At 43.7% G+C, this 15,174-nt stretch overlaps 1 protein-coding gene across 1 annotated transcript in view; it reads left to right on the top strand.

The window, feature by feature from the left end:
* Nucleotides 1-15,174, top strand: part of LOC124556089 (single-minded homolog 1-like) — a 137,760-nt gene that overhangs the window by 28,528 nt on the left and 94,058 nt on the right. Inside the window, exon 2 of the mRNA XM_047130115.1 lies at nt 13,929-14,014. Within this exon, the coding sequence (XP_046986071.1) occupies nt 13,929-14,014 (86 nt within the window). The remainder of the gene's footprint in view (nt 1-13,928; nt 14,015-15,174) is intronic.

Genomic DNA, 15,174 nt, shown 5'->3' with positions numbered 1-15,174 from the left:
AACTGTCGATACCATCTGCGAATGTTCCATCCATTTGCATGATCAGATTGGAACCTCGAGCTCAAACGTCTTTGCACTGTAATCACGGAGCCGGCCGCTGTGGCCGAGCAGTTCTAGGTGCTTCAGTCTGGAACCGCGAGGCCGCTACGGTCACACGTTCGAATCCTGCCTCGGGCATGGATGTGTGTGATGTCCTTAGGTTAGTTAGGTTTAAGTAGTTCTTAAGTTCTAGGGGACTGATGACCTCAGAAGTTAAGTCCCGTAGTTCTCAGAGCCATTTGAACCATTTTTGTAATCACGGAATTACACTTAGCAAGCTCGAGAACACAAAACGCAAAATGATTTCTGCTGCGGAGTAGACATTTTGGAACATGTCACGTTAACCAAACGAACAGAAGACAACCGACATCTAGCAGCAATTAATATAAGCTGGACAATGTATTCTTTCCTCCAATAACCGAGCCGTGGCGCAGTGATACATAGTTTCGACAACATAATACTTTGTAACATGTATATCCTTTTTGAAACAGACTGTATCTCCTTCCTCTTTCTTTCGCTCTCCCGTGTCTCTACGGTATGGACATTATCATACGGGGTTTGGCAATGTTAGTGACAGTTGGTGTTGGTGGCCGGATGTTCTTTCTAGCGCCATCATCCCTCCCCTCCCTCCCCCCTCCCAAATGTGTGTACCTTATGTGTCTGTGCATAGAGTGAATTTTATGTTCAAGTGTGAAGTGTGAACACTTGTTACAAATTTTTGCGACGCTTGTACCTGTGGCTGGACGTACCAGCTCGTCATTTACCTGGGTGGATATGAAAAGCTGCATCCATGCTGGCCGCCTCATCACTCCTCGTCGTAAATCCGTATGGCGGATTCAATCCTGAGCAGATTCTTCTCCCCAGATCCCGGAAGCGGCGCGTTAACGCACTCGGAAATCCGGGAGGGTCATGAAAATCTACGTATGTACAGGTGTATTCGTTTACATGTGTACACAGAATAGTGGATAGTATGCCCGACATGTACCATCGGTGTATATCATACTCTTGCTATTTCCGTCCTTATATAGCCGTGCTACCGCCTGTGACGTCACTGGCGCTCAACGCAGCGCCATATAGGCTAATGATTTTGTTGAGCGGCTGCTTCAAATTTCCGATTGTCGAAAAAAATGGTTCAAATGGCTCTGAGCACTATGGGACTTAACTTCTGAGGTCATCAGTCCCCCATAAATTAGAACTACTTAGACCTAACTAACCTAAGGATATCACACACATCCATGCCCGAGGCAAGATTCGAACCTGCGACCGTAGCGGTCGCGCGGTTCCAGACTGTAGCGCCTAGAACCGCTCGGCCACTTCGGCCGGCCCGATGGTCGAGTCCCAAGCTGTGCATAGGTGCAAGTCTCTGTCTTTATTGAGGGTGTTGGCAGACATTTATATCTCAGTCGCTTAATTTCAGTATCAGTCTGGACGTGAAAAGCAGGGAGAGTACTTGTAGTACCTCAGCAACACCCACGACCACATCAATTCAACGATGGAAGTAGAGTCGGTCGGTGCCTCCTTGTACATAGACGCTCTTGTCCGCCAAAGTCCGAATTAGTACCACAGCGTTTATCTGAAACCCACCCATAATACGGACTGGCATCTACACACCTCCGCCGGCCGCGGTGGTCTAGCGGTTCTAGGCGCGCAGTCCGGAACCGCGCGACTGCTACGGTCGCAGGTTCGAATCCTGCCTCGGGCATGGATGTGTGTGATGTCCTTAGGTTAGTTAGGTTTAAGTAGTTCTAAGTTCTAGGGGACTGATTACCACAGATGTTAAGTCCCGTAGTGCTCAGAACCATTTGAACCATTTACACACCACCAGCTACCACCACCCAGCATAGAAACGGTCTGGTCTGAGGACTTTGGTGCATTGAGCGGAAGCCGTTTCAGACACGGAAAACGTGCCGCAAAACTTGAGTGGCCTGCGGCAAATATTCAAGTAAAACGACTACAACAACCGGCGAATTTCGCAATTCATTTCACTGAAGACGCATAATCAGAATGCCCCTGAAAAGTAAACAGAGAAGCTAGTGTCTTTGCCGTTCTGTGGCTCAGTAACAGTAAAAGATTAGCTGCCGCCTAAACAGGCGTAAAATCGATTCAGTGCTCAGGAATCCAACAAAAATTCGACGTCCCGTGAGGCCTGTAAAATATTATTTTGTTTGACATAAACCGCCCGGTATATGAAAACTAGTGTGTAGAAATGGACAATTTTACGTCGAAGAGACTGTTCACTACTGAACAGCGCAGGTTGGAACATGAGATGCGATTTCGTCAACCGAGTCCCGAGGAATCAACGATAGCTGAATATGCTCTAAAAAACAGTCACCGAATTACTTTCAGCTTCTATCATTAAACAGACAAGCCGGATACCTTAATAAAAGAAGCTGTAGAGAGAAAAATACCTGACAAAAGTCACAATAAAGATGTCGACTTGCAACTAACCACAGCTTGGAACTTGGCTATCTAAAGGTTAAAGCGAGTGCGCAACGAAAGTATTGCCTTATTTGGCGCTGGACTGGGCACCAGTGACATCACAGGCGGCAACATGGAAGCAACAACCACACAACAGTCGTCATCTGACAACGGCCGAGGAGCACTCTTCCGAAAAGCTCGTGACGCCGCTTGAATCTCGAGAAACTTTCATTGGGTCATATTCGTAAGATGATGCATTCAAACATTTTACAAGGTTCTCAAGTCAGACGAATATCAAATGTTCAACATGTCCTCTTTCTGTCTCTAAACAAGAGTGCACTCTTCGGATTAAGCTGTGACGCTCTCTTCCAAACACACCTGGACAGTGTTAGATGGTTTTCATTCATTTATATTGATGAATTATGTCTACATTAGGAATGTCTACTGCTAATGCAAATTGTCTTTTCACGCCACATATAGTTAATAATGTACCATTATATTGGAAAATGGTGCAGGATAAGTCGTTTTTGCAGACAGCACGAACGTTGTTGTCATGTCCAGCAAAGAAGCATCTACAGGGAAAAAAATAAATGATGTTTTTGTTGAGTTACTAACTTGTTTTGCGTAAATGGGTTAGTTTTAAACTTTCCAAAAACACAGCTTATCCAGTTTTGTACTGTGAAAAATATCCAACGTCCTATTGTAACAGTGTAGCAAAAAAACAATAAACAAGATAGAAAGTTTTAAGTCCTTAGGTGTGTCTATTGAAGAAAAATTAACCAGGGACATATCTGTAGCAGAGCTGTTAAAATGTTGAGATTGAGCTAATTTTGGTATAAGAAAAGTTTTCAGATTTGAGCAGATAGAAATTTGTAAGTTAACGTAGTTTTCATACGTTTATTCACCGATGACATTTAGTAACTCTTCATTTGCGCAAAAAAGTATTCATTACTCGTAATAAAATAATTAGAATAACTTTCGGGGCTCACTCTCGTACATCTTGTAGGCATCTACGTTAGCGATTGGGAGCGTCGATCACACACTTATAGTACATTTTAAACAAGGTGATCATGAAAATAAAATGTCCGACTGAAGAAAAAGTGGCCTAAATGCAGATTAAAGTTGATTCTCCATAAGAACTCTTTCTACATCAAGGAGCAGTTTTAAACAGAAACAAGTAGTCTGTTACAAATCTGTAAATGATAACCATATATAAAGGTTGAACCAGAACTCCACCGTCAAAGTTTCGAAGGTTGTTCAGGAATATTTTCGGAGTGTTTTGGAATAAGGGACCTGTGGTCTCCGGACGTCCGTAGCAGAGTAATAATGTAATTATCATTTATTAGATTCGTTACCACAGATGCATATGTTTCTGGGAAAATATCTTCGCGATAATCAAACAGTATGTAATATGCAATCACTAAAACGTAGCCTACAAAACTGAGAATAAGGCAACAGTCCTCAGGCGAAACACGTACACTGTGGTGTGGTTGCCGCCGCTGCAGGAATAGATCAGCATAGCGGTTCTCTGGGGCTCTTCCGTTGCATTCAGGGAACACATACGCGAGTTGTACACCGGCCAACTCTTCACTCAAAAAACATATCCATACTGCTGTGTATCACTGTTAACGTACAGTTAACACTACAGAAAGAAAAGATAGAACTGAACAGTACTGAAGGAAGCTTGAGGGTGAAGAGTAAATAGTGCATTACTGTTGGCAACAATAACTACCGTCAGTGTATAGAAAGATTTGACTCCAAACGAGACACACAACGCGTACCTTCGACATTTCCACATCTGTGTAGACATTTTCAGTACAAAAAAATGGCTCTGGGCACTATGGGACTTAACATCTGTGGTCAACAGTCCCCTAGAACTTAGAACTACTTAAACCTAACTGACCTAAGGACATCACACACATCCATGCCCGAGGCAGGATTCGAACCTGCGACCGTAGCAGTCGCACGGTTCCGGACTGAGCGCCTAGAACTGCGAGACCACCGCGGCCGGCAATAGCAGAGTCAATAAAGGTAAGTCTTCTGGTCCAGATTGTACACCAGTAGCTTCCTTGCGGAGTATGTTGATAGAATATCTCCATACTTAGCAATCATATACAACGACGCTCTGGACGAAAAATACGCACCTAAAGACTGGAAAGTTTCACAGGTCATGCCAGTACTCAAGAAAGGTATTACAGACTATATCATTGAAATCGATTTACAGTAGGATTTTAGAACATATACTGTGTTCCATCATTAATTTAATTCGAATAAAAAGGTTTATAGACACATAGCACTGATTCAGAAAATGTTCTAGTGAAACAAAACTAGCACTTTATCCGCATTAAGTAATGAGTGCTATCGACAGGGGATCTCAGATTGATTCCATACTTATAGATTACCAAAAGGCTTTTGACGTAGTACTTCACAACTGAGTTTCCCATAGGCACAAGTGAGTGCCTATGGAGTCTCAGTTGAGCGACTGGATTCGTGATTTCCCGTCAGAAAAGTCACAGTTCGTAGTAATCGACGGAAAGCCGTCCAGTAAAACAGAAGCGATATCTGACGTTCCACAATGAAGTGTTATAGGCCCTCTGCTGTTCGTAATCTATATTACTGATTTAGGAGACAATATGAGCAGCCCTTCTGGATTGTTTGTAGATGATGATGCTGCTTTTCACTGTTTAGTAGATTCGTCACAAGATGAAATTCCAAAATGGCTTAGACACGACGTCTGTGTGATTCGAAAAGTGACAATTGACTCATAATAAGGAAAAGTGTGAGATCATCCACGTGAGTAGTAAAAGAAACCCGTTAAATTTCCGTTACACGATAAACTACAAAACTCTAAAAGTTGTCAGTTCAACTAAATACGTAGGAATTACAATTACGAACAACTTAAATTGCAACGATCACATAAATAACGTTGTGGAAGGCAAACCGAAGATTGTGTTTTATTGGCAGAACACATAGAAGATGCAACAGGTCTACTAAAGGAACTGCCTATACAAAGCTTTACCGTCCTCTGCTAGACTATTGCAGTGCGGTATAGGGTCCTCAGCATCTAGGATTGACGAAGCATATCGAAAAAGTCCAAAGAAGGGCATCTCGTTTTGTACTATCACGAAATAGGGACGAGAGTGTCACGAATGTAATAAGTGAGTTGGTGTGGCAGTCATTAAAACAATGGCGTTTTTCTTTGAGGCGAGGTATTTTCACGAAATTTCAATCACCGACTGTCTCCTCTGAATGCAAAAATGTTCTACTGACGCGAACCTGCATAGAGAGAAATGATCTTAGTAATAAAATAAGAGAAATCAGAGCTCGTGCCGAAAGATTTAAGTGTTCATTTTTCTCATGCGCTGTTCGAGAGTAGAACGGCAGAGGAATAGTCTGCAGGTGGTTCGATGAACCCTCTGCCAGGCACTTAAGTGTGACTTCCAGTGTAGTCGTGTGGATGTAGTGTCAGTGTCAAAAACATGTGTCTAATAGAGTCGTACCGATCAGGCGTAAATTTTTGATACTGAGGCTGAAACTTGTTTTGCAAGTTCTAAGATTTGATTCTGATGATGGCAGTAGCCAAAACGACGTAATAAATAAATAAATGTATCTAGCGATCTAGACGATTTTATTCAAAACATATTCACAGTGATGCGGACTCATATGAGAAATTTGTTTCCTTTATTAACTTTGTCGATAGTACCTGTAAGAGGTACCAAGAGAACTTCTGAATCTACATGGCAGTCACCTACAATTGTAGCCCACACAATATTCTTTAACTGTTGCTGCTGTCTAACGTGCAATGTACCATAAGGTTTTTCATACGCCCACAAATGCTTGTCCAGAAATTTTTCCTTACATCATTTCTACATGCTGCCACATTTGTAAAAAAAGTTAGAAGGTACAAAAAAGATTGGAAATTGTTCAACAAATCAGTGGTAGACGTCGTCCCATCTTCGGTTATTGGCAGGCGAAAGAACCTGCACACGTTGATACAACTACATGCGATGCACCCTCCATGCGGAACTAAGTGATGTATCAGAGACTACGGCGACGTGCCATGTACTGCTAATACATGGATCTACGGATTAAGTTTTTCGTGGTAAGACGTACGATCGAATCTTAGTCTGAGGCGATACATTCTTTGTAGCGCTGTGGGTCCAGTCTTAGTAAACCGACGATGATCAACAACTAAGGATGACTAACGAAGCTTTCTTTTATCTGGAAATCGATTTCGATACAACCGTGCAGCCTCGCGTCCATTACCATTCGTGCAGCCTCGCATAAAAACCATACCTGCATACTCACGGAATGTGATGTGTAAGAGGAAGGCGTATCACCTAACACACGGCGACTACCCGCATGACACGTTCAAAGTAGAAACGAACCTCAGATTTACCCTAACGTAAAGATGTCTCCGTATCAAAACACCGTCACTGAATACGAGTGGCGCTACGTATTGACTTGTATTTAAAATATCTCTCAGTTAACTAACAAAATGAAATTTAGTTATTGATTGTAAAGTTCCAGTTGTTCGGTTTTTCACAGAAACGTGCTGAATGTAAACTTTCAGTAATAACTTGAAAACGAAAGATTTTCCGATATTTGTTGATATGGAAATTTCTCAATGTGTGGATGTGTGAGGTTTGCACTTCGTTAAAATCTGTTTTGTTTGAATGTTATCTGGGTATTTGCCACCAGTCACTTAATTCTTATTTACTCACACAAAAACACATTGTGAGCTCCATCATTTTTCCTGTCGCTCTGAAGACTACACTCAGTAAGATATAAAACCTCAGCTACGCCCGAACCGGTGCTCGATCGACAACCTTCAGTTTACGAGGCAGCATCGCTACTCTGAAACCCCAGAGGACTTGCAACTATCCATTGTCCGCATTCAGCTATGATTTGCGGGAAACTCTCCCCCGTGAATTGGTTGATACCACCTGCGCTCATTGAAATAAGTGTCCGCCCAGGTAGCTGAGTGGTCAGCGTGACAGACTGTCGATCCTAAGGGCCCGGGTTCGATTCCCGGCTGGGTCGGAAATTTTGTCCGCTCAGGGACTGGGTGTTGTGTTGTCCTAATCATCATCATTTCATCCCCATCGACGCGCAGGTCGCCGAAGTGGCGTCAAATCGAAAGACCTGCACCAGGCGAACGGTCTACCCGACGGGAGGCCCTAGCCACACGACATTTCCATTTCTATTAAAATAAGTATTTCGAGATTCACAATTCGCGTAATGTTCCAGAGTACATTAACCGTCCACCCTCCCCCCCCCCCCCCCTCCCTCTCCTCTCCGCCATTCTCCCCTAGAAGATTATTCTGGCAAATGCATTTTAATGACTCGTGTCGATGCAAGAAGAAGTTTCTATCTCAGTTAAAAATATATTACCAAAAAAATTAAATTTTTTACATTCAAGAAGATTTTTCGTTTATTTCCGTGACCGAATACCTTTTTATATCCACACCGTCATTTTAATACAGCTTTGCAGGAAAAGCCTTGCGCGCCACATATCGGTGAACTACGAGGGCAGTTCAATAAGTAATGCAACACATTTTTTTTCTGAAACAGGGGTTGTTTTATTCAGCATTGAAATACACCAGGTTATTCCCCAATCTTTTAGCTACACAACACTATTTTTCAACGTAATCTCCATTCAATGCTACGGCCTTACGCCACCTTGAAATGAGGGCCTGTATGCCTGCACGGTACCATTCCACTGGTCGATGTCGGAGCCAACGTCGTACTGCATCAATAACTTCTTCATCATCCGCATAGTGCCTCCCACGGATTGCGTCCTTCATTGGGCCAAACATATGGAAATCCGACGGTGCGAGATCGGGGCTGTAGGGTGCATGAGGAAGAACAGTCCACTGAAGTTTTGTGAGCTCCTCTCGGGTGCGAAGACTTGTGTGAGGTCTTGCGTTGTCATGAAGAAGGAGAAGTTCGTTCAGATTTTTGTGCCTACGAACACGCTTAAGTCGTTTCTTCAATTTCTGAAGAGTAGCACAATACACTTCAGAGTTGATCGTTTGACCATGGGGAAGGACATCGAACAGAATAACCCCTTCAGCGTCCCAGAAGACTGTAACCATGACTTTACCGGCTGAGGATGTGGCTTTAAACTTTTTCTTGGTAGGGGAGTGGGTGTGGCGCCACTCCATTGATTGCCGTTTTGTTTCAGGTTCGAAGTGATGAACCCATGTTTCATCGCCTGTAACAATCTTTGACAAGAAATTGTCACCCTCAGCCACATGACGAGCAAGCAATTCCGCACAGATGGTTCTCCTTTGTTCTTTATGGTGTTCGGTTAGACAACGAGGGACCCAGCGGGAACAAACCTTTGAATATCCCAACTGGTGAACAATTGTGACAGCACTACCAACAGAGATGTCAAGTTGAGCACTGAGTTGTTTGATGGTGATCCATCGATCATCTCGAACGAGTGCGTTCGCACGCTCCGCCATTGCAGGAGTCACAGCTGTGCACGGCCGGCCCGCACGCGGGAGATCAGACAGTCTTGCTTGGCCTTGCGGCGATGATGACACACGCTTTGCCCAACGACTCACCGTGCTTTTGTCCACTGCCAGATCACCGTAGACATTCTGCAAGCGCCTATGAATATCTGAGATGCCCTGGTTTTCCGCCAAAAGAAACTCGATCACTGCCCGTTGTTTGCAACGCACATCCGTTGCAGACGCCATTTTAACAGCTCCGTACAGCGCTGCCACCTGTCGGGAGTCAATGAAACTATACGAGACGAAGCGAGAATGTTTGAAAATATTCCACAAGAAATTTCCGGTTTTTTCAACCAAAATTGGCCGAGAAAAAAAATGTGTTGCATTACTTATTGAACTGCCCTCGTACATAGAAAATTTTTAGTGTGTTTTGAATGTTTATGTATCGCAAATTCAAGGTGTAAAAGAACTAACTGCATGAAATTTACCTTAACTTTGCGTACAACAGTAAAGAATAAAGTAAATCACGCTTGATGCACTAGCCAATCTGACTTGCTAATTAGTCGCAGGTTCGTTTAACAACAATTCGACATGATACAACTTGTTGGCGGAAGAAATTTTAAATCATCAAGCAAGGGAAAGTGTAATAAGTTATAACGAAATGTTAAAACAGAAGCTAACTGAGCTCGTTTAGGAAGACAGAACGGAAACGCTGTAGGAAATGAGTGTTGGGGGAAAAATAGAACTCTGCCTGGGAAAGATAGTCGCCTTCTCCATTTCAAAGGAAATATCCCAGCAGTTGCCTCGAACTATTTAGGGAAGCGAAGAAAAACTTAAAACTGGATGGTCAACGAGAATTTTAACTTCGCTACTGCGTAACGTGAAGCAGGCACCTTAACTACTGCAGCACCTCATTCCGCTAATGTTTGCAGAACTCATGAAGGTATTTTTATCAGAATTTCTGATAACTGACTTGACCAGGATTTTTTCACATTCCTTTTGTGCCATTGTATTTGGTGCGTCTTCCTAGTTCAGAGATTCTGGACTTTAAAATGAAATGCAGACCAAAATATTTGCTGATGTCATTCGATCAAAGTGTCAAAGTAGTCTCCATTAACAAGAGAACTTGCGGAAAATGACAATGTTCAACTGCTGGTATTTTTGCTTTCAATATTAATGTTTTGCTCCGACATGTTAAGTGCTTCCTGTTTCCTGACTAACAAAACAACGTGGTACGCTGAATCGAATTTCGACATAAACTAGGAATTTGAGAACACTTAATACTTTACGAAGCCCTCTACAAAATACATGCTAAGTTCGTTTGTAAAATAAATTTCAGAATACATATCGCATGGAAAATTATTAATATGTTCTATTGCGAACTTCACATCCGTGTATTAATGTAGTGTCGGAGGTTACAAGTGCTTCAGATTTTGTTGTCCTGCAACGGAAAGGTTCATTTTTATTGTTTTGTGCCGTAAACGTTGCTTGTAAATGCTGTGCGTTTTTTTGTGGGGGGGGGGGGGGGGGGGGCAGCTGGAGTTTACAAATGGTATTTACCCACGTGTGGCGCCAGCGCTAAAAGAGCGATGCTACATAATTCCCCGCGCAGCATTCTGGCCACGCACCGCCTAATTCCTCTTCCTACGTAGCGTGTTACTTTTTCTTTCGATCCTGTAATGGTGGCCGCGTGGGCGGTCAAACGTGTTACACTTGTGGTCAGTTGCAAACAACTAATGCCATTGACGGTGAATGCTTCAGACGAGAAAGCCTCATAAAAGTGAGCTTCATCTTCCATTCCAGTAACTGTTGCCTGTGTAGAGTTGGAAAAAACCACTTCTGGTGAATCCACTCTAATTGTTGAAAGGTTTCATTGTACCTGCACTACGCGATCGATAGTAACTCGATGGCTAAATGAAATTACCGTCCAATTTCACACGTATCTCTACCAGTAGGCTGAGAAATGAAATGTGTCGAATCCTTTCCCCTTTTAGCGCTCTCATTCTCACAAGTATGCTAGTGATTATATCGAATTTGTCCTTGGGAAGCAGACCGTCTTCATGGAGAACTTCAGTGTGTGCAAATCTCGGTGGGAAAATTTTTAATATGGCCGGAAATAGGTAAATTTAAATGTATGACCAACAATGTACTGGGCGCAATTCCGTATTCATAGTAAATCCACATCTAATCAGCAGTTTTGTGTCTTTAAATCACTACTCCGCAAACAATGCGGTATAAGCGGATTGTGAGAGCTGCAGTGACTGACAGAACATCATCCAGGGAAGAAATCTGGACGCATGTTGCACCTGATGTGGCACCAAGAACCACTGGAAACCGTCTGCTGTCCCGGCTGCCACTAACACCACGGTACCGCCAAGCACGGTTACTCTGGTTTCGTGAAAGGGTAGACTAGAGAGTGGGATGGCACTCTGTCGTCTTCAACGATCAGAGTAGGGTTTGTCTGTATGCGAGTGACGGAGGAATGCGTGTACGGCGTAGACATGTTGAGCGGCCTTCTCTGGAGTACATTCGCCACGACACACTAGTCCCAATTTAGACTTCATGGTATGGGACGGATATCAGTTACAACTGGCGGTCACATTTGGTGTTTCTGTAGGGTAAAATAACCACTGCCAGCTACATTTTGCAGGTTGTTATCTTCGCTCTACTACCATTTCTTCGACAGGAAGGTGATGTACTTTTTCAGCTAGACAGTTCAGGTCTATGTACGGCTACTGCGACGCATTGTCCTCTTCATTGTGTACAACAACTCCACTAGCCAGCGAGATCAACAGCTGTCGCACTAATAGAACACGTGTGAGACATGGTGAAGTGGGAACTTACTCGTTCTCTAGAGCCTGCAAGAACCATTACGGAATTGAAATAAAAGGTGCAAGATGCTTGGGACAATCTATCGCAGAATGCCATTCGGCACCGTTGCGATATTTTGCATTCGAAAATACATGCCAACGTTGCCGCCAGAGGGGAGTACGTTATGTACCTGTATTGTTGCGACCGTTTGGTCATTTTTTACTATGACATGTGCGTTTCATTTGGTGTGAATTTTTTATCGTATGCTCCTATAAGAATGAAATACTTTAAAGTACACTGTGGGAAATATTACAGCCAGCCACAAATTTTTGGAAATTATTTTATTGCACCATTGCTAGCTTCGGGCCTGAGCCCATCGTTAAATGGTACCGTTGACTTCTTTGCAAGTAATGGTACAATAAAATCATCTTAAAAAAATGTATTTCCTACAATGTAATTTTCGAAAACAGCTGCGTCCTTCCCTAACCAAAAGGAGCAAAATAATGAACTTCCTGTCACATCATTTGTCAATACAAACGAACTTGTCCTGGAGGGTGTTGCATTATTTTCCGACATTGTAGTTTCTCTTGGTTTGTGAAAGACATTTATTTTTTCAAACTAGCCGGTACTCGACACTCGTGAACGCCAAAGATAGAATGATGGCTACATTATCTCTTTGTCCCTTTTTTCTGGTATCGCGACAGTGTGAAACACTGTTTCCTCCGTATCTGACGTGGCATATTTCCTTGTCTGGGTATGAAATCACGAACTTCCGCAAAAGGTAGCACTCGGTTTCATATTAAAAACAGATAAAACCCTAGTTATAAGTACTGTAGTTTGTTTTTAAGAGTGAAACGGCGTTCAGATGGTCTCTTTTGGAACTACGATACTAGCAGCAGAAAAGCGTCTGAGAAAAGAAAGTGAAGCACCCAGAAGAGGAGGAGGACACTAACGAAACTTTACGGATTGAGAGGGGATGTAATGTTATTTAGTAATTGCAAACTCAAGCCAAAATTACGAAGAATTAGGCAGTTTGGATTCACTTATCAGTATGAGGTTGGACCTCCTATGGCCTGGCTTGGATGCGTGAACTGATTTGATCGGGAGGGTTGCCATTCAGCGGTTGTATCCTCTCCTGAGGCAAGCTGCCCCACAACTGTTGTAACTGGTGTTTGAAATCCTGCATACTGGCACTGAGATGGAGTTACTTCTGTGTCAGTCCCACACTTCTTCCATGGGGTGTGCCTCAGTATCATGCAAACATACAGACAAATGTAATGTGTGGACAAGCATTGTCCTATTGATAAATGGCACCACGACACTGTCACATGGGAGGAAACACATAAGGGGCAGGACTTTCGTGACGTACCGTTGTCCCATCAAGAGTTCTCTCATCCTAAAAATCTGATTACTGGATGATTCGACCAACCAACAAATTGGAGACTCACAGTGAAGCCCCTTTCGATCTCTGGTAACGCTATCTCACGCGAGTACGCGGAATCTCCGTATCCTTCACAGTGATCAGGCAATGTCTGACGCAGATCGCACCACTAATACGAGTATACCCTACCAGCTCTGGCAAATGCAAACAAAATAAACGCACTCTGTTGGCCGTGCTACCCGTCACAAATGGCTCTGAGCACTATGGGACTTAACTTCTGAGGTCATCAGTCCCCTAGAACTTACAACTACTTAAACCTAACTAACCTAAGGACATCACACACATCCATGCCCAGGGCAGGATTCGAACCTGCGACCGTGTCGGTCACGTGGTTCCAGACTGTAGCGCCTGGAACCGCTCGGCCACCCCGGCCGGCCTACGCGTCACAGAGAATTACCATTTACATACCCACTGAAGCTGTGTACGCGTACGAAGCTACAATGAATTCCGACTATGTCTCCTGGGTGCTACGCTTTTATGTCAGGCAGTGTATAATTCAGTTTGTATAAGTGAAGATGATACCGACATCTCTTTAATTAATATATCTATGAAAAGAAACTATAGGCCGTCTAGTGAGGACTTTCACACGATTTATGTAGATGAAAACAGAATTACAATGTCTAAACGGCTCCGAAAAAAATGATGTCTACGGCTTAGTTGAATCACCCTGTTTCTCGCAATACGCAGCACTCTGCGACTGATAAAATTTGAAGTGATGTGTAGGGCCCAGAGGAATGTACGTGCTGTTGTTTTTGCAGGTCTGGGCGACGCGTGGGGAGCGGCGCCGCCGCCGGCGAATCCGCGTGAGTCCTGCATCAAGGAGCTGGGTTCGCACCTCCTGCAGGTAACACAGCGGCGCCTCTTGCTACAACTCCACACGCCGGAGGCTAGAACTCCTCCTATAAATCGTAGTCGGCCATCTGCCTTTCCTACAGTGAACCTTGTGTGCTCGTTCGATTTCATGTTTATTTATTCTTCACAATTACAGCCTATTATCTGGGAGAATAATATAAACCATACAACTCAAGTTTCGGGTAGTAGGGCTATAAATAAAGATATTGTGATAAGTGGTACCTTAACATGTACCCACTTTCCACTTCAATGTGTTAGTTGGTTTTTCTATGCGACTAACAGTATTCTCGCAAACATGTCACATATACTGATAAGCCAAAACATTGTGACCACTGCACACCGCGACGCTGGATGTAAGCGGAGCAGACACTGATGGGGGATAACCCTAGCGAAGATATGGCCTGCAAATGGCAAAATACATTGAGATAAGCAACTTTGACAAAGGGCAGATTATTATTACGGAAAGCCTGTAAACATCTCTAAAATGGCGAAGCTGGTCGAATGTTCACGTGCTACTCTCGTGAGCATTTGCGGAAAGAGGTAGGAGGGCAGTGAAACTACCACTTGGCGCTAAATGGTTGGAGGTCCACGACTCTTCACAGAACGTGGGGTTCGGAGACTTGTCTGCTCTTGAAGGAAAGTAGATAGTGATCTGTGGCATCTCTACCGAAAGAGCACAATCCTAGTGTAAGTATAAGTGTTTCGGAGCACACTGTTCATCGTACACTGTTGAACATGGAGCTCCGAAGCAGACCACCTCTACGTGTTCACATGTTGACCCAACGACATTGTCAATTACGATAGCAGTGGGAACCGACCCATAGGGATTCGACTGTCTATCAATGTAAACGTGTCGGCTCTTCGGGTAAATCACATTTCTGATACACTAGGTCGGTGGTCGTCTCCACAAACGCCGTCATCTACATGAACAGCGGCTGGAAACGTGCAGCATGCCACGGACGCGGGGTAGTGGGAGCAATGTTAAGCTATGGGAGACATTCTCCTACGCTTGCATGGGTCCTGTGCTAGTAATCGAATACACGCTGGCAGATGCGAACCACCTGCATCCCTTCATGTTTGATGTCTTCGCCGACGGCCATGTCACCTTTCAGCAGTATAACTGCCCGTGTCTCGGAGCCAAAACAGTACTAC

Source organism: Schistocerca americana, chromosome X (assembly GCF_021461395.2).
Source record: "Schistocerca americana isolate TAMUIC-IGC-003095 chromosome X, iqSchAmer2.1, whole genome shotgun sequence".
In the NCBI taxonomy this organism is placed as follows: Eukaryota; Metazoa; Arthropoda; class Insecta; order Orthoptera; family Acrididae; genus Schistocerca; species Schistocerca americana.
Note: the sequence above shows the minus strand (reverse complement) of the source record. Positions and strands in the feature narration are given on the sequence as shown.